The sequence below is a fragment of the Sapajus apella genome, unplaced genomic scaffold, assembly GCF_009761245.1.
Source record: "Sapajus apella isolate SASKATOON/1434 unplaced genomic scaffold, GSC_monkey_1.0 scaffold2, whole genome shotgun sequence".
Lineage (NCBI taxonomy): Eukaryota > Metazoa > Chordata > Mammalia > Primates > Cebidae > Sapajus > Sapajus apella.
In genome coordinates, this window is record NW_022436942.1 from 68,459,666 (window position 1) to 68,482,885 (window position 23,220).

Consider the following 23,220-nt stretch of genomic DNA (forward strand, 5'->3'; position numbering starts at 1 on the left):
ATGCTCCCACCTACCCGCCTAATTTTTATATTTTTAGTAGAGACAGAGGTTCGTCCTGTTGGCCAGGCTGGTCTCGAACTCCGGACCAGGAGTTCAAGTGCTTCGCCCGCCTCAGCCTCCCTAAGTGCTGGGATTACAGGCGTGAGCCACCATGCCCGACCTGAATAATGCTAGTTTTAACCATCGATATTCATATGTAACATAAGTAGTATAAATAATGTGTAAGTATCATGGCTTATAAATACTTCCTGTAAGGTAAAGAACACTTACATTGAGTTCTAAAATGTGGCAAACTAATAATTTAATGAACTCTTACTTGCACTCTTGGTAACCTAACTTCAAGTGTACTCTGAGGATTTTGTTCAGATTGGAAATCTTTATTGTAATAGCAAATTAAAGAGCTGTGGATTTTCAAGAGCTGAATTTGAAAGGTGTTAGATGTAAAACAAATGAAGGGTAGTTCAGAGTTTATTCTTTTATTATACCTGCCTCCACCCAAAGAGTCAGAGAAAAACATTTGGAAGAAAAAAATCGCACAGCGTCCCCTTGGCAAGAGTAAGAATTTTCCACTACCACTTGCCCTAAGGGCATTGACATGCCTCACTGGGGAAATGTTACTGGATGTGATCATCGGAACAGTCTTGCCTGCTCTTCATGCACAAAATCCTGTGCCTGAAATTCACAGAAGCCTCTCCGGACAAAGGGAAATTGTTTTGTCTTCACTTGAAAAGTATTCAGTGGACCTTTACTTTCATGGACGTTTTAACTCTAAGAGAACCTGTTTTCCTAATAGAGTCAACCCTAAATTGACTTTAATACCAACAAAAGGAATGTAACAGTCACACAGCAAGTTCAATAAAGGTTTTCATTAATTAAACTTCCTTGGAGAAGGCTTTTTTTTACTTCCTAGCCTGAGTTCCTATGCATAAAATGAAGAGGACATTGGTTGGTCAAGATGATTTGATGGTCCTTCTAGCTAAGAGAATACTAGAATGTGGCAGGTTTTTTGTTTGTTGTTTGTTTTTGAGACGGAGTCTCACTCTGTTACCCAGGCTGGAATGCAGTGGTGCACCTTCGGCTCACTCCAACCTCTGCTTCCCGGGTTCAGTGATTCTCCTGCTTCAGCCTCCCAAGTAGCTGGGATTACAAGTGCCCGCCACCACACCCAGCTAATTTTTGTATTTTTATTAGAAACAGGGTTTAACCAAGTTGGCCAGGCTGGTCTCAAACTTCTGACCTCAGGTGATCTGCCTGCCTCGGCCTTCCAAAGTGCTGGGATTACAGGCGTAAGCCACCACACCCAACCTATGGCAGATTTTTAAAACCAATTTGTATTTATGTGTCTTCAGTATCTTTCTACAAAGATTAGTTTCTAATGGAAGCCAGTTAAACGTAGAAACTCTAAAAATGCCATCTGCAAGTGTATGGGAGAATTTGTTTATTTGTTCTAATTTGTAGCTGCCCTTGCTTAAGACTTACAAAACCACCTTAATTATCTTTCAGAAAGTCACAGACAGCTGTTTTGTTGTTCTTGTTGTTTTGTTTTGTTTTTTGTTTTGAGACAGAGTGTTGCTCTGTCTCTAAGGCTGGAGTGCAGTCGTGTGAACTCAGCTCACTGCAACTGTCTGAGTAGCTGAGACTACAGTCACACACTACCACGCCCAGCTAATTTTTTGTATTTTTAGTAGAGATTGGTTTTTGTCATCTTGACCAGGCTGGTCTCGAACTCCTGGCCTCAAGTGATCCTCCCGCCTCACCCAGTGTTGGGATTAACAGACAGCTGTTTTAATGTCCAGCTGCTTCGTGTGATTGTGCATGTATTTGGCAATATTTTAATACCAGCAGGGGGCTGGTCAGTTTTCTCAAGGTGCATGACTTTATCTTTTACTAAGGTTATGTTGTGGCATTTTTTTAAATACACATCAAGGAAAGGGGCTGAGATTTGGGCCCTTTAAGAGCTATTAAAGGAACTTGGCCTAGGAAAGAAGACTCAGTTGACTTAAAGATCTTCAGGTTATGCAAGAGGTTTATTCATTTAATTGATATTTCAAAAGGTATCAAGGGTATATGCCCCAGCTGCCCAGTGCTACTAGTTTGCTACACCTTCCCAGAGGTGTTTCTTTATGCTATTGGTAGCCCCATGCACATGATGTTTCACATATTGTTTGTCCCCCACTTAATACACAGTATATTTTAGAGGAAGTTGTCGTTTTATTTAGTATGAATTGATTACATGTTGTACAAACATACCTGTAGAGTGAATTCTTCCGTGATGTAAAAAGATTATGCTGCAGCCGGGCCCAGTGGCTCACGTCTGTAATCCCAGCTACTTGGGAGGCTGAGGCAAGAGTATCGCTTGAACCCGAGAGGCAGAGGTTGCAGTGTGCCAAGATCACGCCATTGCACTTCAGCCTGGGTGACAGAGCGAGACTCAGTCTTAAAGAAAGAAAAAAAAAAATTATGCTGCGCAATTTTGGTATGTATTACAATTTGTCCCCCAGAGTTTGCAGCTATTGTTAACATAGTATGTATGCCTAGTTACATCATATACATTCAGTGTTTGTCCCTTGTCAGCAGTGCACTGACAGAATTTTTGTTAATCTTCAGCGCATGCACTGGATGAGTTGCCTCCAGTGATTTATACCTCTGATTTTTTTTTAACTGATTTAAACTGCAAGATTTCCAGAGCTTATGGTCATGCTGTATAAGAATCCCTCTTTCTATACATCCTTCATGACCAGGTGTATTTTCTCAACTCTTGTTGTCAAATTGACAGGTTTTTTTTCCCTTTTTTTTTTCTTTTAGGTTCAATTCAGGTATAAAATTGACAGTTTTTAAAAATGGCATTTCTGGCTGGGTGTGGTGACTCATGCCTGTAATCCCAACACTTTGGGAGGCCAAGGTGAGGGGATCACTTGAGCCCCTGTCTCTACCCCTCCTCCCATTACCCCCCCCCCACCAAAAAAGTCAGCTAGGTGTGGTGGTGTGCAAATATAGTCCTCACTACTTGGGAAGCTGAAGTGGAAGGTCAAGGGTGCAGTGAGCTGTGATCACCCCACTGTTCTCTACAGCCTAGGTGACAGAGCAAGACCTTGTCTCAAAAAGAAAAAAAAAAGTGGTGTTACTGTGTAGTTTTATTTTATTTTACATTTGCCATGTGAGTTGTTAATTGAATATCTTTTTAAAGGGAGCCATTTGCTTCCTGTTCACAATAATTAAGCCTTTTTGATGGAATGAATCATGGCATATACAACTTGATTCTCTTTGCTGTGCCTTGTATATAAGTATTAAATCTTAGAAAATATGTTACTTCACATTGCTAACTAGGAAAGTATTCTTTAAAGTGAAAGCTTGAAGGCCTGTCTGAAGATACAGAGCCAAGCTTTTTAGAATAATGTATAGTTAGGTTTCCTTAAGCTTCATTCTCTTCCTTCCTAATTCAAATCTTGAATCTATTCAAAGTTTTATGACCCTGAGATAGGTTGGTCACTTTGCTTGCTTTAACGGAATTTTATATATTTGTGTTATATGTAGATCATTTATTTTCTTTAAAGATTGAGTTTGATTTGGAGTTATTTATTTTTAGGTAACATGGTTGTAAAAGTTACTCATTTTAGCTGCCTTTTTTTTCCCCCCTAATTAGTTGGTGACAAAGTTCCTGCTGATATAAGATTAACTTCCATCAAATCTACCACGCTAAGAGTTGACCAGTCGATTCTCACAGGTAAATATGATATATTAGAAGGTCATTGAATTTCTGAAGACTGACCCTTTCATATCTCCAATGCCTGTAGAGTTGGCTCTTGCTTCACTGTCCCTTTATGGTATCCCATCTTACTCCTCTCTAAGGTATTTATTTCATGCTGCTTTATCAATTATGCTTTTTGCCAATATGGTGTGTTCTTTTTTCTTTTTAATTTTTTTTCAAGACAGAGTCTTGCTTCATCGCCCAGGCTGGAGTGCAGTGGTGTGATCTCGGATCACTGCGACCTCCACCTTCCGGTTTCAAACAGTTCTCCTGTGTCAGCCTCCCGAGTAGCTGGGACTACAGGTACCTACCACCACGCCTGGCTAATTTTGTATTTTTAGTAGAGGCAGGGTTTTACCTTATTAGTCAGGCTGATCTTGAACTGCTGACCTCTGGTGATCCACCCGCCTTGGCCTCCCAAACTGCTGGGATTATAGGTGTGAACCACTACACCCGGCTGCCTATATGGTTTTAAAGATATGATTTAAAAACAAAAAAAATGGCTGGGCGCGGTGGCTCACGCCTGTAATTCCAGCCCTTTGGGAGACTGAGGTGGGCAGATGGCTTGAGCCAAGGAGTGAAAGACCAGCCCAGGCAACATAGCAAAATCCTGTCTCTACAAAAAATACAAAGATTAGCCAGGTGTGGTGATGCACACCTGTAATCCCAGCTACTTCAGGAGGCTATGGTGAAAGGATCACTTGTGCCCAGGTTAAGGTTACAGTGAGCCATGCTTGTGCCTCTGCACTGCAGCCTGGGCAACAGAGCAAGACTCTGTCCCAAAAAAAAAAAAAAAAAAATTATTACCGTAGGTCATAATCTTGAGGTTGAATTGTGTTTTGTGAAAAACAAATTGTTTATTCAGTGTTCTTTTTACAGGCAAGGAAAATAGACTTTAGTGCTGTAATTTTTTTCATTGGAGGAATGCTAATCTTTCATCAATCTTTACAATATCCAAATACACAATTAACAAAAGCTAACCCCTATAAGAGGTAAAAGTTGTAATACCTGGAGTTCGTACAATTGTTTGAAACATTTTCCCGTTTTTGTGTTATAAAGGCACGATCTAGGGTAGAAGGTTCATACTAACTGGAAGTAAGGTTGTCAGAAGAATTAACTTTAAATACAATGCTAACCTGGATTAAATAGTAAATATAAAGTCTAAAGGCTATCAGGATTTTTCTGATTATCAGTTTTGAAAAGCAACTGATGTCATGGAGATGGTGATGTCACCTGGGCTTTTTTTTTTTTTTTTTTTTTTTTTTTCCCGGTATCCTTTCTTTATAAATAGCTTACTTATTAAAACTCCCACTCCCATTAGCTGCAACAAGCTGAAGGCCAATTAAGCCATAAAATGTTGGGGAAATGGTTGGGTTATATGTGTGAACTCATAGTGTGCCCTAAAGAGATAGTTGCCATTTAAAAACTTCCTTTTCCATTTTCACACTACTAAGAAAAAAAAAAAACTTTTAGGCTGGGCAGAGTGGCTCACGCCTATAATCTCAGCACTTAGGGAGGCTGAGGCAGTAGGATCACTTGTGGCCAAGAGTTTGAGAACAGCAAATAGTGAGACCCATTCTATAATGAAAAACTTTTTTTTTGTTTTTTTGGAGACAATCTCACTGTGTCACCCACGCTGGAATGCAGTGACACGATCTTGGCATGGTGCAACCTCTGCTTCTGGGGTTAAAGTGATTCTCATGCCTCAGCCTCCTGAGTAGCTGGAATTATAGGCACGTACCACCACGCCTAGCTAATTGTATTTTTTTTTTTAGTAGAGACGGGGTTTCTCCATGTTGGTCAGGCTGGTCTTGACCTGACCTGAAGTGATCTACCCGCCTCAGCCTCCCAAAGTGCTGGGATTACAGACATAAGGCATTGCGCCTTGCCTATAATAAAAAACTAAAAAATTCTTAAAATTTTTTTAAACTTCATAGAGGTTATCAAATGTTATCTTTCATTAAGTAATCACAATGTAGTTTTAGGCTGAATTGTGGAACCAACTTTTATGGTCAAATATTGAGAGTGAAGTTTGCTACCTGCAACATTTGGAGACATATTTTACTCAAATTGACACTGATTATATATCTATGACATGATTTTTAAATTGAAATCAGTCAGGCACAGTGGCTCACATCTGTAATCCAGGCACTTTGGGAGGCTGAGGTGGGTGGATCACCTGAGGTCAGGAGTTTGAGACCAGCCTGGCCAACATAGCAAAACCCATCTCTACTAAAAATATAAAAATTAGCCCTGCATGGTGGCATGCGCCTGTAATCCCAGCTACTCAGGAGGCTGAGGCAGGAGAATTGCTGTAACCTGGGTGGCAGAGGTTGCAGTGAACCAAGATTGTGCCACTGCACTCCAGCCTGGGCAACAGAGCATATAACTCTGTCTCCCCCGCAAAAAAAAATTAAAAGAAAGAAATAGTTCTTTATTTATCATGTGATCTTTCCAGTACACTTGCTAATTGCTACTTCAGAGTATAGCCAGATGTGGTGGCACACACCTGTAATTCAAGCACTTTGAGGAGGCCAAGATGGGCAAATTGTTTGAGCCCATGAGTTGGAGACCAGCCTGGGCAACATGCCAAAACCCCATGTCAACAAAAAATAGAAGAAAAATTAACCCGGCGTGGTACTGGGTGTCTGTAACTCCAGCTATTCAGGAAGTCAAGTTGGGAAGATTGCGTGAGTCTGGGAAGTTGAGGCTATAGTGAGTCACGACGGTGCCATTGCACTCCAGCCCGGATGACAGAGCAAGATCCCTGTTTCCAAAAAAAAAAAAGGATCGGTATATATGTTAAAGTATTTGTTAAAGTACTTTACAACAAATATATGTAAATATATAGTCACAGTATCAGAGTTGAAAATGGTTACTGAAAAATAAATTAACTTGAATAGTTTACTCCAGAAAATAAAGGTAATCAGTGGGGATTGTACTTGAAAATTCACTTATTTTACAATTGTGTTCATTTTCTTCCTGACACCCTTTGCTCTGGTGTGAATTTCCTTTGCGAAATATTTCCAGCTTACCTCCTTTGGATGAATTGGGCCATTAGCCCTTTTCTCACACTGACAGTATCCCAAGAGTGGTAATGGGTGGGCATCAATCAGAGGTTCCAGTTTCTTGGTGTGGATTGCAGAAATCTGTTTTTTCTGTCTTACAACCTGCTTAGGTGAATCTGTCTCTGTCATCAAGCACACTGATCCCGTCCCTGACCCACGAGCTGTCAACCAAGATAAAAAGAACATGCTGTTTTCTGTAAGTACTTTATGAAATGTTTTTATTTTATTTAGAGACATTTCCAAAGCCGAATGGTCCACGAATGTTATGTTTTTCATTGGCTATCATTCTAAAGGATAATCACACTTTTCATAGTCAGTCTTAGCTGTCAGAATATGGCAGTGACATATTATTGTAGAACGTGTGACTTTGATGTCTTTTAATTGGCAGGTTTGGGGAGACCAAAAAAAAAAAAGGACCAGCTCAAACATCTTCAAACTGTTACCTGAAAACATAGTTGAAGAGTAGATTTGTTTGGAAAAGCCTTAGCCTATAAAGGGTGTTTTCAAAATGTTGTAAATGACAGCTGCTATTTGTATGTGGTTCACAATAAAAAGGTGTGTGTTAAGAAAGAGAAAGCAAATGTGGCAAGCCGTTAATAATGGTGAGTTTAGGGGCAAAGTATATGAATGTTCATTTTACTATTTCACTTTTTCTGTTGATGTGAAAAATTTTTTGAATTAGTGAGGAAATGCAAGGATTTTTGGTTTGGAATCTGTAATGATTTTCAAGTTGGGGACATGTGTGGGTTTGTATCAGAGCCTAACTACTACCCATAGTAAGTAAATACAGGTACCGAAAATAATGAAGCCATGTCCTTCTGTTGTAACACTAGGAGTTAAAGTGGCATGGGAGAGAGTGCTCACACTTGATTTCGTTGGTTTTTGGACCCTGGCACTTGAATAGGGCTTCTCAAGATAGCCGGTGGGGCTGGTTGCCTTTCCTATTACAATGAGAAAAGTAGGGGTTGAGTTGTTGGAGCCAGAGGTGGAGAATGCTCAGAGTTGAACTATACAAGTTTGAAAAATGGAGAACACAGAGGGGTTAGAGCACTGCTTGAAGATCCTCTGCAAGCCAGGCTTAAATAGAAATTGAGCTGGGCTAGTACAGAGCTGCCTAGTGTAAGTAAGTACTATGTGGAGCATTGCTGGCTGTCACAGTTGTATGGCTGGTTGCTTGAACAATAGCCAGCAGAAGGGCTAGTAGAATGTGGTGATTCTACTAGTAGTGATTTTGCCCTAGTCAAAATCCAGTGTCAGTATTTGATTTGGGATGTGGTATTCATCTTGTGACCAGTTCTCTACTTCTATCCTAGGGTACAAACATTGCTGCTGGGAAAGCTATGGGAGTGGTGGTAGCAACTGGAGTTAACACTGAAATTGGCAAGATCCGGGATGAAATGGTGGCAACAGAACAGGAGAGAACACCCCTTCAGCAAAAACTAGATGAATTTGGAGAACAGCTTTCCAAAGTCATCTCCCTTATTTGCATTGCAGTTTGGATCATAAATATTGGGCACTTCAATGACCCAGTTCATGGAGGCTCCTGGATCAGAGGTGCTATTTACTACTTTAAAATTGCAGTGGCCTTGGCTGTAGCAGCCATTCCTGAAGGTCTGCCTGCAGTCATCACCACCTGCCTGGCTCTTGGAACTCGCAGAATGGCAAAGAAAAATGCCATTGTTCGAAGCCTCCCGTCTGTGGAAACCCTTGGTTGTACTTCTGTTATCTGCTCGGACAAGACTGGTACACTTACAACAAACCAGATGTCGGTCTGCAGGGTAAGAGGATTAATTTAGAATCTTCCCGGTGGTGGTTCTCTGTTCATCCTACCAATATGCCTTCATGCCATCAAAACTTTTGATTTGTAATTTCATACCTTTCTGTGGGCTCTGTGTGTAGCCTGAGCTTAATTTCTAATATTTGAGAGGATCTAATCATTTCATTCCTAAAACTGTTTCACAAAACATAGGATAACTGCGTGACTGATATACTTGTATTAGATATAAGTGAACTAGAGAAATTCTATTTTCCTTTAATTAAAAAAAAAAAAAAAAAGACCAGGTGCAGTGGCTCACACCTGTAATCCCAGCACTTTGGGAGGCCAAGGTGGATGGATCATCTGAGGTCAGGAGTTTGAGACCAGCCTGACCAACAGGGTGAAACCCTATCTCTACTAAAAATACAAAAATTAGCCAGACATGATGGCATGCCCGTAGTCTCAGCTACTCAGGAGGCTGAGACAGGAGAATTGGTTGAACTCGGTCAACGGAGGTTGCAATGAGCCAAGATCACGCCACTGCACTCCAACCCAGGCAACAGAGCAAGACTCAGTCTCCCAAAAAAAAAAAAAAAAGACAGGGTCTTATTCTGTTGCCCAGGCTGGAGTGCAGTGGCACAATTGTAGCTCACTGTAGCCTCACTTCCCAGGCTCAAGTGGTCCTCCCACCCCAGCCTCTCAAGTAGCTGCAACCACAAGTGCATACCACCATGCCCCACTAATTTATTATTTTTTTGTAGAGACAAGTTCTCAGTATGTCCCCAGGATCTTGAATTCCTGGGCTCAAGTGATCCTCCTGCCTTGGCCTCCCAAAGAGCTGGGATTACAAGCATGAGCCACCGCACTCATCCTCCTTTCTTCTTTGCCTGATCCTCTGTTTCTAGGTGTATGTTAACAGATAAGTTCTGTTAACTGAATAAATAATGCAATAATTATGCAGCTGAATTATTTTTGTATGATTCACTTTCCTTAGGTTTTGCTTAAACAACTTGGTACAAGTCTATTCCAGAAGGTACACATGACTCATACAGAGTAGACATGTGTCAAAGATTTTATTCAGCTCATTAATTAGCCAGGGAATCTGTATTTGAGGAAGTGTTCAATATTAGAATATTAGAATAGGATTGCTAGGTTAGATTACAAAACCAGTGTCTTACAGGGAAATCTCATATATTTGAACTTTTATTTAATAGCACAGTATAACGTTTTCCTAGAATGGGCTTATTAAATAATGCTTCTGTATGATATTGAAAGGATATAGTTACCTTGGCCTTATCGTCAGGTTTTAGATAATTATTTTTAACATTGGAAATTGTTTTATAATCAGTTAAGTACTGTGAATTTTTATCTTGCCAATTTTAATTTCATGATGATTTTTTAGATACAGGTTCTCCCTCCCCCGCAAGCTCCTTATGAAGTCCAAACCCACATTTAGAATTGACAGAACTGGGGTGTTCCAGCTTTCAAAGTGGAAAGCTTCTAGGTTTGTCTTAGGTTTCTCCAGGATATTAAGGTGTTTGAGCTACTTAAGTTCTTACTCCTTGGAACCAGAAGTTTGGGTGAATTGGCTAAAAGTTAGCTTTGTCATACTGGTTGTTTCAGGAAGAGAAAGGGAATTGTCTTTACTATTCTGTTTCTCCTAGTTAACTGTTTTAACTTAGCCTGAAAGCTTTAATTCCTCAAGAATAGTTTTTATGTCCATGAAAATAAGCCATATGTAAAATTGTAATTTTTTAAATTTCAGTTTCCCAGCTCATTATAAAAAATTTTCTGTTCTTCTATTCTCCTTGAATGGTTTGACTTAAAATGTTTTCTTATAATAAAGAAAAAGCTTGCCTGTTCTGAGTGAAGCTCTACCTTACCACAGGAAGCTGGTACTAATTGGTATTCTGCAGGAGGCTTCTTGCAGTGGTATTGCATAACCGCCCTTGACTTAGGAAGATTTTCATCCTGCATATCCTAAATGGTTGGCTTACAATCAGAAATGTCTAAGTACATTTCAATTTAGCTAATGTAGATTCAAATTCCGAATGTCTTTTAGAATATTTTGCTCTGGTATAGATTCAAAATTTTCATGCATGGTCGTTCATGCCTGTAATTCCAGCACTTTGGGAGGCCGAGGCAGGTGGATCACCTGAGGTCAGGGCTTCGAGATCAGCCTGGCCAACATGGTGAAACGTCATCTCCACTAAAATTACAAAAATTAGCCAGGCATGGTGGCAGTCATCTATAATCCCAGCTACTCGGGAGGCTGAGGCAGGAGAATCACTTGAACCTGGGAGGCAGAGGTTGCAGGGAGCTGAGATCACGGTACTGCACTCCATCCAGCCTGGGTGACAGAACAAAACTCCACCTCAAAAAAAAAAGTTATTTTAAAATAAATATTAACTAATTTCCTTATCATATGTGAGATGAATTGCTCTGAAAAGATATGTTTTTAAAACACAACATGGCCTTTTAAACTTGTTTTTTACATTTTAAAAATTCCCCTTAGAGAATGATTTGATCAAATTATTAATTGCTCATATTGCAAGAAAGCATGAGAAAATAGTTTAGACATCACTTTCTGTATTTCTTTTTCTTTTTAGAGAATGTTTTACAAGTTTTCATTTGCAATGAAAACACAAGTCTAAATCTTACTTTTCCATACTGGGCTTCTGAATTATAATTTGTGAATGCAAATCAAGCAAGGGGAAAAAATTATCTTTAAGAAAATAGCTATGTCGCTTTAAAAAATAAAAATCCTTTCCTAAGCATGCTTCCATCTGTATTGTCTAGGGAACATCAATTCATTCAGCTCTGCGGGCTCCTTACCGTATACATATAGTTATGCAGCTTCATAGAACATGAGCTATTGCCACAGTAAAAATAAGTGGGAAGGAGCAGAGAAGCAGTTTGTCTTATTTTGCTCGGGAAATGTTTATGAAGCTCTGAAATGTGAGTTTATTCTTCCCAAGCTTTTGTGCTTAGCTCTAAGGCAGGACTACCTAATAGCCCTCTCACAGCCAGCCATTTGAAATTTGGAATTCTGAGCAATCTAAAGAGTAACTTGTCTCTAAAACTGATCTTTTGCGGACTGGGAGTCCTCATAACTTGGATTTTGTGTGGGTTGTGTCTTTGGTGCCACTGCTGTTCACTGATACAGCACCTCAGTGATGCTGTTTTTCAGACTGTTCGATTGGTCGGGAGTGTGATGGGCAAGGCAGTCTAATGTAATAGCTAGAGTAAGGGACAGTACTGATGCTGAGTGAGCCTCAGTTTTATTAAAGTTGTGTTCGTAAATGAAAAATGTGGTTTGCCTTTGTCTTGAGCTAACAAAGACAGTATATTTGTATTTTTTTAAATCCCCTTTAAATATTTTGATGCCCTCTCCCCCTACAGATGTTCATTCTGGATAGAGTAGAAGGTGATACTTGTTCCCTTAATGAGTTTACCATAACTGGATCAACATATGCACCTATTGGAGAAGTGTGAGTAACCCTCCTCCTCATTTAAAGGCTCTGGTGTGGCAGTTTAGTATTTTATCGATTTGCAGCATGTCTACAAAGTTAAGACAGCCTTCTGAATGTGGCTCTCAAATCAACGCTTACTACTAGTGAATTTTTTTAAAACAAAAACTTTGAAAGATGAAACACAGGTTGTAATCCAGTCATCTTTTTGCATCTTCTGGGGTCCAAACTTTCAAGTGGGATTTGTGTTTGTTACTCACTGATACCAGTGGTGGAAGAATTAAATTGACTAAGAATTTCTGGTCTTCTTACTGGTTGATTTCTGACATCAGAGATGCATTCTCTCTTTTGTATTTGTCTAATACTAGCTCTGGCATCAGATTTTGAGGAACGATCACTCAGATTCTTTGGAATTTTTTCCAGTCTGTTGTCCCCAAAATTGTCTTTTCATTATTAAACAATTGGGGGAAAATCAATAGAGCTGACCACACCCTGCTCTTAAGAGTGTTTTCTCTTTCTCAGCAAACTGATACAAGAATCAAACACCGCATGTTCTCTCGCTCATAGGTGCGTGTTGAACAGTGAGAACATGTGGACCCAGGGAGGGGAGCATCACACACTGGGGTTTGTGGTGGGGAACTAGGGGAGGGACAGCGGGGGGTGGGGAGTGATGACATGGGGAGAAATGCCAGATACAGGTGATGGGGAGGAAGGCAGCAAACCACATTGCCATGTATGTATCTATGCAACAGTCTTGCATGTTCTTCACATGTACTCCAAAACCTAAAACGCAATAAAATATATATATATATTTTAAAAGAGTGTATTATCTTTTGGCAGGCATAAAGATGATAAACCAGTGAAATGCCACCAGTATGATGGTCTTGTAGAATTAGCAACAATTTGTGCTCTGTGTAATGACTCTGCTTTGGATTACAATGAGGTAAGTGTCTTCATAAATTAGAAGAAATGACTGTTCCTAGTTGAAGGGTGGGGTGGGTGGAATGAAAGTCCAGCCTTCCTTCCTCCCTTTTGAAAATCAAGGGTTCCTGATTTTATTTCCCCTTCCATTCAGGAGCCTGTGGTGGGGCCAGCATGACCACACCAAAGAAAACTGAGAGCCTTTCACTTATCGTCTGTGACTGAGCATTGCAGTTAGTTAGCTGAGAGTTGTAGTGTATGTGATGTTCTTATCTGTTGATAGCATACTTACTAGAAGTCAATAAAACCCAGGATAGAAAATCCTTTCCTGAAAGCAAATGGTAGAGTTTCTGTCTCAAAGGCAAGCCAATCCCTGTCAGAGACAGAATGTTAACTTTTCTGAATGATGAGCAATGACATGGAATTACGTTATTATGTGAAGTCTCTCTTTGAATTAATAGTGTGATCAGTGGCTTCTTATGTTTCTGTGAAATAGTAAATACTGTGATTGGTATCTTATATTTCAGGGAAATGAAAAACCTACTTATTAGAATAAGATCACATGCATACCCGTACTTTGAGTATGCTTTTAATTATTTGGGTCACCTGTTCCAGAGGAGGATTAAAAATGGCCATAGCATAATGATGTAATAGAGGACAGATGGTCCTTATATGGAAAAAAATATTAAAGAGAAATTTATCTGTGTATTTCTCCCTTTTTTCTACTTTCTATGCCTTTAACCAATACAGGCAAAGGGTGTGTACGAAAAAGTTGGAGAAGCTACAGAGACTGCTCTCACTTGCCTAGTAGAGAAGATGAATGTATTTGATACTGAATTGAAGGGTCTTTCTAAAATAGAACGTGCAAATGCCTGCAACTCGGTTAGTATTTGAACCTGGTTTATTGTTCATGCTGCTTATCATGAACTCCTAGTGTATGTACACTTAGTGTCCTCACTGTCCTCTCTTAGAAAACTAATTATACCTTATATCCTGAAACTTAACAGTATTTCCTTCCCCATATTCACTCTCAGGTAAGATGCTCTTCCTGTGTATTTGACCATGAAAATAAAAGCAATTAATAGATAATTTCCCTGAGCGACCATCTGTGCCCACAGGGGCTGCCTTCTCCTGTAGTACTGTGAACAGTCTTCTTGGTCCTCGCAGAAGCCATCTCCTCCCAACATCTCTGCTGTATTACTGATTTCCATCTCTATTACATATTCAGCAGCATAGGGGAAATAATAGCCTGTGACTGTTTTAAAACTTTCCTTTGACCTTATTTCCCCTGTCAACTACCACACTTTCTTTTCCTGTACAGTTAAACTTCTTGAAAGAGCTTTCTGTATGTATTATCCCATGTCACTCCTCTCACTTTCTGGAAATCCACTCCAGTCAAGCTCTTGCCTCTGCTAGGCTGTAAGAACCTCTTGTCAGAGTCACCTATGATCTAGTGCTAAATCCAATGGCCAGATCATTTGTGAGTGTGCCAAATGGTACATTTACAAGGAGGCTGGGTGCAGTGGCTCATGCCTGTAATCTCAACACTTTAGGAGGCCCAGGTAGGCAGGACAGATCATTTGAGGCCAGGAGTAAAGACCAGCGTGGCCAACATGGCAAAACCCCATCTTTACTAAAAGTGCCAAAGTTAGCTGGGCATAATGTCGCATGCCTTTAGTCCCAGGCTGAGGCACAAGATTTGCTTGAAAACCCAGGAGGCGGAGGTTGAAGTAAATAGACACTGTGGGCCGGGCGCAGTGGCTCACGCCTGTAATCCCAGCACTTTGGGAGGCCGAGGCGGGTAGATCACAAGGTCAAGAGATCGAGACCATCCTGGTCAACATGGTGAAACCCCATCTCTACTAAAAATACAAAAAATTAGCTGGGCATGGTGGTGCGTGCCTGTAATCCCAGCTACTCAGGAGGCTGAGGCAGGAGAATTGCCTGAACCCAGGAGGCGGAGGTTGCGGTGAGCCGAGATCACGCCATTGCACTCCAGCCTGGGTAACACGAGTGAAACTCCCCCTCCAAAAAAAAAAAAAAAAAAAAAAAAAAGAGAGAGAGAAAGGGACTGGGAACAGTGGCTCACACCTGTAATCCCAGCAGTTTGGGAAGCTGAGGCAGGAAGGTCACTTTAGGCCAGGAGTTTAGGTTGCAGTGTCACTGCACTTCAGCCTGGGCAACAGACTCAGAACCCATCTCAAAAAAAATTAAGGCCTGAAGTGGCTACACCTGAAGGATAACTCCCTTTATCCTATTCTGGCTAAAGTGAGAAGCAATTTGTAGCCTACATGTTACAATACACAAAGACTATGTGGGTCAGTCAGTAATGTGGGTGCCAAGGACAGGTGGGAGAGAAGCAAGCTACAGAGGCAGCTCAAGAATGGGAACTGCGGAAGCTGGATGTATTGGCAGGAGTGCGATGCCCTCAAAGGAGCCAGGGAGGAGCAGCTTGGGGATGCAAGTCAGGCCCCCAAAGTCTATGTCTGGTTCCTGCCCCCTCAAACCACCACCTGGGAGACATCATTCCTAGGCTGTGCGGTAGCAAGCAGCAGCTGCTCCTTTTATATAACAGGCTGATCGCTTGTGATTGCTTGTTGGGCAAGAGCCCTCCTACACTATCTTAGAGTGAATACCCCCTATCTGCAGTCCAGGGTTCTGTACAGCCACATGGTCCTCTAATAGGTCCACCAGACCAATTGCCTACAAAGAGCCTCGTCGTCAGTGTCCACTGCCTCCTAGCTGTGGAGCTTGGATTCCCATGTATTTGGGTTCTGCCGAACATACCTCTTTTTAATGTCAGATCTGTCTGTCATCACTATGTGGCTGCTGGTCAGTACATGCGGCCTCTTTATAGGACATTGTGTAACTTAGCGTTCCTTGGTAGAATAAGGAGCGATGGGACAGGGAGAGGTCCTGTATGCCTGAAGGAACAGGTCTAGGGGAGGAGAGAGGTAAAACCCAGCCTTTTCTAGTTGGCATATAAAGGTGTATAAAGGCAAGGCTTATTTAGCAAAAGTGGTCACTACATTTAATGCTTTTTGTATTCATAAACCGTTTCATCCCTTCCTGCTTGAGGAGGCATGGTATCATTGAGTGGTAGTACAGCCTGGGCTGGGGGTGGGAAGAGTGTACCTATTTTCTTAATAGCCTCAAATATCAAGCATTTTGGTGACCACACAATCTCAGGGTGAAATATTCTAGACCATCCTGACCACCCTGCAGATAGGGACACCAAGCCCTTCCATGACCTATGTGGCATGGTCTTCCGGTTAATATGAGGCAGAACTGGTCTTAAGGACACTGCAGTGCCCTTGCTTTCCTTCACAGGATTCTATCTTCTTTATAATGTACTGAGAAAACAAACTCACACTGGAATTGAGAATGTCTCAGCTGAAGTATAGATTCCTTTTTAGTAAACCAATGCACAGTTCACAGATAGCAATCTTAGAGCCATGAAGGCTTTGGACCACTCCTTTGGCTTCCTCCCTTTCCCCGTGTGGCTTCCATGAACCAGAAGCAGTCCAGGCTCCTTGTCTCCATTTTAGACCATTCACTCTGCCAATAAGTAAGGAGGTGGATCCTGGTAGAGCCTCACTGTGATCTATTAGTTGGTGTAACTAAGTATCTGAGGCAGCCTGAAAACTCAACCCAAATTGAGGGTTTGAGTCATTTCATTCTAGACCTCTGACTACTCCTGCCCAGTAATGGGAAACAAGTCATGTTATGGGGCTGAACAGTGGCTCACTAGCCAGTGACCACACAAGTACTGGCAACACTGTCATCCTCGTGTCTCCCTGCTCCAGAGCTCCCTTGCCTCATCTTTTTCACGTCACTTAGCCAAGGGATTGGAAACAGCTGTCATGCTGTTCGTTCACTAAGGAGTTCCAAACACAAGCTCTGCCTCTCTCTCCACTTGAGACAGCAGGAACCCATCTGTAGTTCAGAGGCAGAGAGAGCAGGCCCAGCGTTTTGGCCCCATGGCTTGTTTGGCTAGGTTCGTGGTTCTTGGCCAGCCCAGTACTGGATGAAAGGGATTTCCTTCTCCCACTCCCATCCCTAAGACCTCTTACCTGGATAGGTCCATGGCTTCCTCAGAATCACTGCACATTGCTTTAGTCTTCTTCCCAGTACCGTTGGTGTAAATTATTAATTGAAACTAAACACGTGTGACTGAGATGATACAGAATCAAGGATCACACTCATACCCATTCCTTTGCTCCCTGAGGTGGTTCAGTGGCTGGCAAGCCAGCAGGATCACTGCAGGGCCCGGAGCCCCATCTAGTCCCCTGATCAGGCTTTGGGGCTCCTGTAGCTTCCTAGGTTAGATGCTAATGTTCTTGGGGATTTCTGTGAGGATTTTAAAATGTGTGTCAGTGGGGGCAAATTGATGTAATTAACTTACCACATTAACCAAATTAAGCTGGAAAACAATAAAATCACTTCAGTAGATGCATATGATGAAACTTGATCTGTCACACCAACCTAAGACTAGAAAAGCATGTCTTTAACACTGACGGTACATTTACACAGAAACCATCCTAACATCCTACTCGGGGCAACAGAATTCTCACCATTTCTACTCAGTATTATACTGGCATTCCTGATCTGTGTAATAGGCAAGAAAAATACAAAACCTGGCAGAGAGCAGGGTATCTTTAGTTGTACGTAATGGTGTAAAGCCAAAGATTCTCAGTCTCCATCTTACAAATTGGTTGGTGCTGTCACTCGCTCCTTCCTTAAAGCACCTCTTCACTTGACTTTCACAGTCCCACACTTGTTTTCCCTCCCTAGCCTCTCCTTCGAGGTCTTCTCAGCTAGATCTCTCACATAGCTCCAGGAGGTGAAGGCTCCATGCGTAGTCCTCAGCCATTTCTGTCTATAGTTACTCCTGTGTTCTCTTCTGGTCTCATGACTAAATTCTAATCAGTAGCCACTAGCTATCTAAAGCTACTTAGAATACTTAAAAACAGTTCATTAGGTACCCTAGCCATATTCACTTCAAGAGCTTATCTGCCACATATGACAGCCATGTGAACAGTGGCCACAGAGCATTGCCACTTTCGCACAGAGTTATGGTGGACAGCTCTGCTCCACGCCATGTCTCCACCTCCAGCACTCCATAGCTCGTCGGTGTCATTATACTCAATGGTGTTCCTTGTCTATGTTCAGCCAATCTTTTTTTTTTTTTTTTTTGAGACGGTTTGCTCTTTCACCCAGACTGCAGTGAAGTAGCACGATCTCATCTCACTGCAACCTCTGCCCCTTGGCTTTAAGCAGTTCTCCTGCCTCAGTCTCCTGAGTAGCTGGGATTATAAGCGCCCGACACCAGCCTGACTAATTCTGGTAGTTTTAGTACAGACAGCGTTTCACCATGTTGGTCAGGCTAGTCTCAAACTGCTGACCGCAAGTGATCCACCATGCCCAGACACCTTAACAACTAGAGCTTGAGACCCTCCATCATCTTCCCTTTTCACTTGTTAATAAAACCCAAATGCCCCATAATTATCTTTGAGGTCCTATGACCTGCTTCTGCCACCCTCTACCATTACCTGTCTCACCTTTCTCTTAATGTAAACTCTGTTCCAGCCACACTGGCACTCCCTCACCATTCCAGGAGCCACCAGGCTGCACGTCTTGTTCTGTGCCCCGTGGGTCTTCACCACCACCCACCTGGCTCACACACCTTTTCAGGGTTTTACTCAAGTGTCGCCGCCTTCTGACCACTTTATGTAACAGTACAATCTGTACATACTCAAGTGTTTTATCCCCCTTCTCTTTTTCTCCATAGCATTTGTGTTACTTTTGCATCTTAGTCTGTCTCCCAAAATAGGAGACAAGTTTCATGAGGGCAAAAACTCGTTTGTTTTGTTTATTGCTATATCCCCAGCGTCTGTCGTGTAATACGTGCTTAGTGAATATTTGTTAAACAAGTAAAAAAGTTCAGAAATTGTTATCCAGTAATATTCCCTATTTGTTCCCTTCGTAGGTCATTAAACAGCTGATGAAAAAGGAATTTACTCTAGAGTTTTCACGTGATAGAAAATCAATGTCAGTTTATTGTACACCAAATAAACCAAGCAGGACATCAATGAGCAAGATGTTTGTGAAGGCAAGTATGGCAAACTGCAATTGAGATGTTCTTACCAGGGAGAAGATCCCAGTGAGCCAATAAAACAAAATTGTTGATCTAAATCTGTAACATTTCCAGGGTGCTCCTGAAGGTGTCATTGACAGGTGCACCCACATTCGAGTTGGAAGTACTAAGTTTCCAATGACCCCTGGAGTCAAACAGAAGATCATGTCTGTCATTCGAGAGTGGGGTAGTGGCAGCGACACACTGCGATGCCTGGCCCTGGCCACTCATGACAACCCACTGAGAAGAGAAGAAATGCACCTTGAAGACTCTGCCAACTTTATTAAATATGAGGTTAGCTAATGAAAAGTTTCTTTGTCCACACCCTGCACAATTCATTGTGTTAAACAGTACTCCTTCAAGCGAAAGGTCAAACAGTTCTCACTTTTGCCAAGAAAGAGGTGTGGTTATTTGTTTTTCTGCTCACCAACTGCGTCACCCTTAAAATTTAGACTGCTGCTTCAAACATAGTTAATAATTTTGTAAAAGTTTGTTTTCAAAGAAGAATAATCCAGATGAATTTAAATAAGCTTATAAACCCCATTTCACAGCTCATCTAAATCATGATTTTTTTTTTTTTTCCAAATGGGGATATTTCTAGAATATTCATTAGTTAGTAAAGGTCAAAAGATCCAAGTTAGAGATTCCTTCCACTTTTCTACTCGAGTATAATTCTTTCATATCATGGATGTGACATCCTACAGGTATGAACAAAAGGAACAAACTTTGGTACTGTGTGCTCAGAATAGCACAAGAGTTAAAGAATGGTTTGATAATGGGTATAGTGGTTATTTTTTTTTCTCATAAGAAAATGCAGAAACTGGCCAGGTGTGGTGGTTCACGCCTGTAATCCCAGCACTTTGGGAGGCCAAGGCGGGTGGATCACCTGAGGTTGGGAGTTTGAGACCAGCCCAACCAACATGGAGAAACCCCATCTCTACTAAAAATATAAAGTTGGCCAGGTGTGGTGGTACATGCCTGTAATCCCAGCTACTCTGGAGGCTGAGGCCAGAGAATTGCTTGAACCCAGGAGTCAGAGGTTGCAGTGAGCCAAGATCACACCATTGCACTCCAGCCTGGGCAACAAAAGCAAAACTCCATCTCAAAAAGAAAGAAAATGCAGAAACCTGTCTCGGTGTTTAACTGGGCATTTTTCAAACTAGGGGACAAAACCCAGAATTTGCCACTTTTATTTAAAGTGATGCTCTTACTTTAGACCAATCTGACCTTCGTTGGCTGCGTGGGCATGCTGGATCCTCCGAGAATCGAGGTGGCCTCCTCTGTGAAGCTGTGCCGACAAGCAGGCATCCGGGTCATCATGATCACTGGAGACAACAAGGGCACTGCTGTGGCCATCTGTCGCCGCATTGGCATCTTCGGGCAGGATGAAGATGTGTCGTCAAAAGCTTTCACAGGCCGGGAGTTTGATGAACTCAGCCCCTCGGCCCAGCGAGATGCCTGCCTGAACGCCCGCTGTTTTGCTAGAGTTGAACCCTCTCACAAATCTAAAATCGTAGAATTTCTTCAGTCTTTTGATGAGATTACAGCTATGGTGAGCATGTTTGAACATGTACAGGTGACTTGGGCCACACGAGCATATAGTACATCCTAATTTTGACCACTTAATTTTTTGTCATAGCTTTCTAATTTGAAATTTCTGTCATGATTTGGGTCTTTTCTCTAAAATTCTAATCATCAATAGTTGGCATGTTGTATGCTATTTGCAGGGAAGATCCCAGAGTAGCTTAAGACCCAGAAGGGCCTTTTGAATCAGTCCCAGAGGAGCAATCTGATCTAGTCTCTTTGTTAAAGGAGACTTGTTTTTAAGTTTTCTGAAAATTGAGGATGTAATCAGTCAGTGGTCTGTCACCCTGTGTGTGGATCACCCTGCTTTAAGTTGGATGCTCTTTAAGAGCTGGCTGTTGATGAAGCATTTCCAGTATTCTTCCCCTCACCTGATTTTCACCCAGATATATTATGTTAAATATACTTTCTTGTCTTTAAAAAAAAAACCTTACAGCTGGGCTCAGCGGTTCACACCTATAATCCCAGCACTTTGGGAGGCAGAGGTGGCTAGATCATGAGGTCAGGAGATCAAACTGACCATCTCTACTAAAAATACAAAAAAAATTAGCCGGGTGTGGTGGCACGCACCTGTAGTCCCAGCTACTCGGGAGGCTGAGGTAGGAGAATCACTTGAACCCAGGGGGCGGAGGTTGCAGTGATCCGAGACTGCACTCCAGCCTGGGTGACAGTCAGACTCCATCTCAAAAAATAAAATGTATGTATTTTTGGAACCTGCACCTTTCTACTTGAAATTTATCCATGTGGATACAAGCACTTCCTCTTGACTGCCGCATAGGTTGTGTTTTTGTTTTTAGCAAGATACACAGATAATTTTGAAGTCCCCTTTGTCCACTTCAGTGAGTTCATTTGGTAATTTTACATTTCCTAGGTATAATGTGTTTTGTGACACCAATTTAGGAAACAGTTTTATGACTCTTTGCCAAGAGACCGACAGCTCTGTTCATTTTCCTCCTGCTTTCCATTCAGTGAACCTTTGCTCAGGGTTGTGAACGTGGCATGCCAGTCAGCTAACCCAGCCATTGCTTTCCCTTTCAGACTGGCGATGGCGTGAATGATGCTCCTGCTCTGAAGAAAGCCGAGATTGGCATTGCCATGGGCTCTGGCACTGCAGTGGCCAAAACCGCCTCTGAGATGGTCCTGGCGGATGACAACTTCTCCACCATTGTGGCTGCTGTCGAGGAGGGGCGGGCAATCTACAACAACATGAAGCAGTTCATCCGCTACCTCATCTCGTCCAACGTGGGGGAAGTTGTCTGGTAGGTCTCTGTGACAGCATCACTTACTGTATGCTTTTATCTAATGGGTCATGGAGCTCAGTTCTCCTTTGTGCTCCAGATTGCAGCAGCTTTGCTCTTTGTGCATGAGTTGGAAGCAGGGAGTGGGCAAGACAGAAATGCCTTGTAGAAGCCGTGCTGCTTCGTCCCTCGGGAGGGCTGTCTGCAGCTGCCCCAGCGTGCACAAATAATCCTCTTTAACGTGACACTGAGCCTAAATTAACCAAGGAGTTACGTGAAATTCTTGCCCTGCAAAAGTTGGCTTTATCTCAGTCAGCTTAATTATTTATTTTTATTATTATTTTTTTTTTTTTGAGACAGTCTCACTGTCACCCAGGCTGCAGGTAGTGGCACAAGCTCAGCTCACTGCAACCTCCACCTCCTGGGTTCAAGCCTCCCAAGTAGCTGGGATTACAGGCATGCACCATCATGCCTGGCTACTTTTTTGTGTTTTAGTAGAAATGAGGTTTCGCCATGTTGTCCTGGCTGGTCTTGAACTCCTGAGTGCAGGCAGTCCACCCACCTTGGCCTCCCAAAGTGCTGAGATTATAGGCATGAGCCACCACACCCTGCCTCAGTCAGCTGAATTTAAGTAATAAACTAGGAAAAAGCAACCTTAATTCAAAATTGGGTATAAGTGTTTTTACTCATTGCCCAAAGTTAATCATTATTGTCGTTTATTTTGATGGAGGAGGAAGGGGTGATGATGCTCTTTGATTAGTAGCTAGAAATCATTTGGGCTCTCTGTGTCTTCTTTCCTTGATTGGAAACAGTATTTTCCTGACAGCAGCCCTTGGATTTCCTGAGGCTTTGATTCCTGTCCAGCTGCTCTGGGTCAATCTGGTGACAGATGGTCTCCCTGCCACTGCACTGGGGTTCAACCCTCCTGACCTGGACATCATGAATAAACCTCCCCGGAACCCAAAGGAACCACTGATCAGCGGGTGGCTCTTTTTCCGTTACTTGGCTATTGGCTGTGAGTACAGTTTTTTTGTATTGCTGATTTTTATACAAAATGTTTATGAGCTGAAATTTTGTAAACTCGTCTCCTAAAAGCATATTTTTTTTTCTGTCCCCATATAGGGTAGCAAAAGATGGAGGATGCCCTCTTACAGTTTGATGAACTATACACCCAATTTACTAAAGCCCTTTCACAGTTAGTTCCAGTTTTAGCATCCTGCCCTTACTTGGGCTTTTGTGAATGAGCAATTAAACATCAGGGTTTTCAGATTTAGCCCCGTGTGCAAAGGGATAAGGATG

General features: G+C 42.0%; 1 protein-coding gene across 5 annotated transcripts in view; it reads left to right on the top strand.

Moving 5' to 3' along the window:
* The window catches only part of ATP2A2 (ATPase sarcoplasmic/endoplasmic reticulum Ca2+ transporting 2), a 65,132-nt gene that overhangs the window by 34,381 nt on the left and 7,531 nt on the right, over window positions 1–23,220 (top strand). For all 5 annotated transcript variants that reach the window (XR_004257176.1, XM_032301366.1, XM_032301370.1 and 2 more), the window contains 11 exons: window positions 3,644–3,724; window positions 6,927–7,012; window positions 8,130–8,594; window positions 11,975–12,063; window positions 12,883–12,985; window positions 13,714–13,845; window positions 18,953–19,075; window positions 19,175–19,393; window positions 20,316–20,651; window positions 21,722–21,942; window positions 22,734–22,936. Coding sequence is in view for 4 of the 5 variants with exons in the window: in XM_032301366.1 (XP_032157257.1) it covers window positions 3,644–3,724; window positions 6,927–7,012; window positions 8,130–8,594; window positions 11,975–12,063; window positions 12,883–12,985; window positions 13,714–13,845; window positions 18,953–19,075; window positions 19,175–19,393; window positions 20,316–20,651; window positions 21,722–21,942; window positions 22,734–22,936 (2,058 nt within the window). In the remaining variant the exon portion in view is untranslated. The remainder of the gene's footprint in view (window positions 1–3,643; window positions 3,725–6,926; window positions 7,013–8,129; window positions 8,595–11,974; window positions 12,064–12,882; window positions 12,986–13,713; window positions 13,846–18,952; window positions 19,076–19,174; window positions 19,394–20,315; window positions 20,652–21,721; window positions 21,943–22,733; window positions 22,937–23,220) is intronic.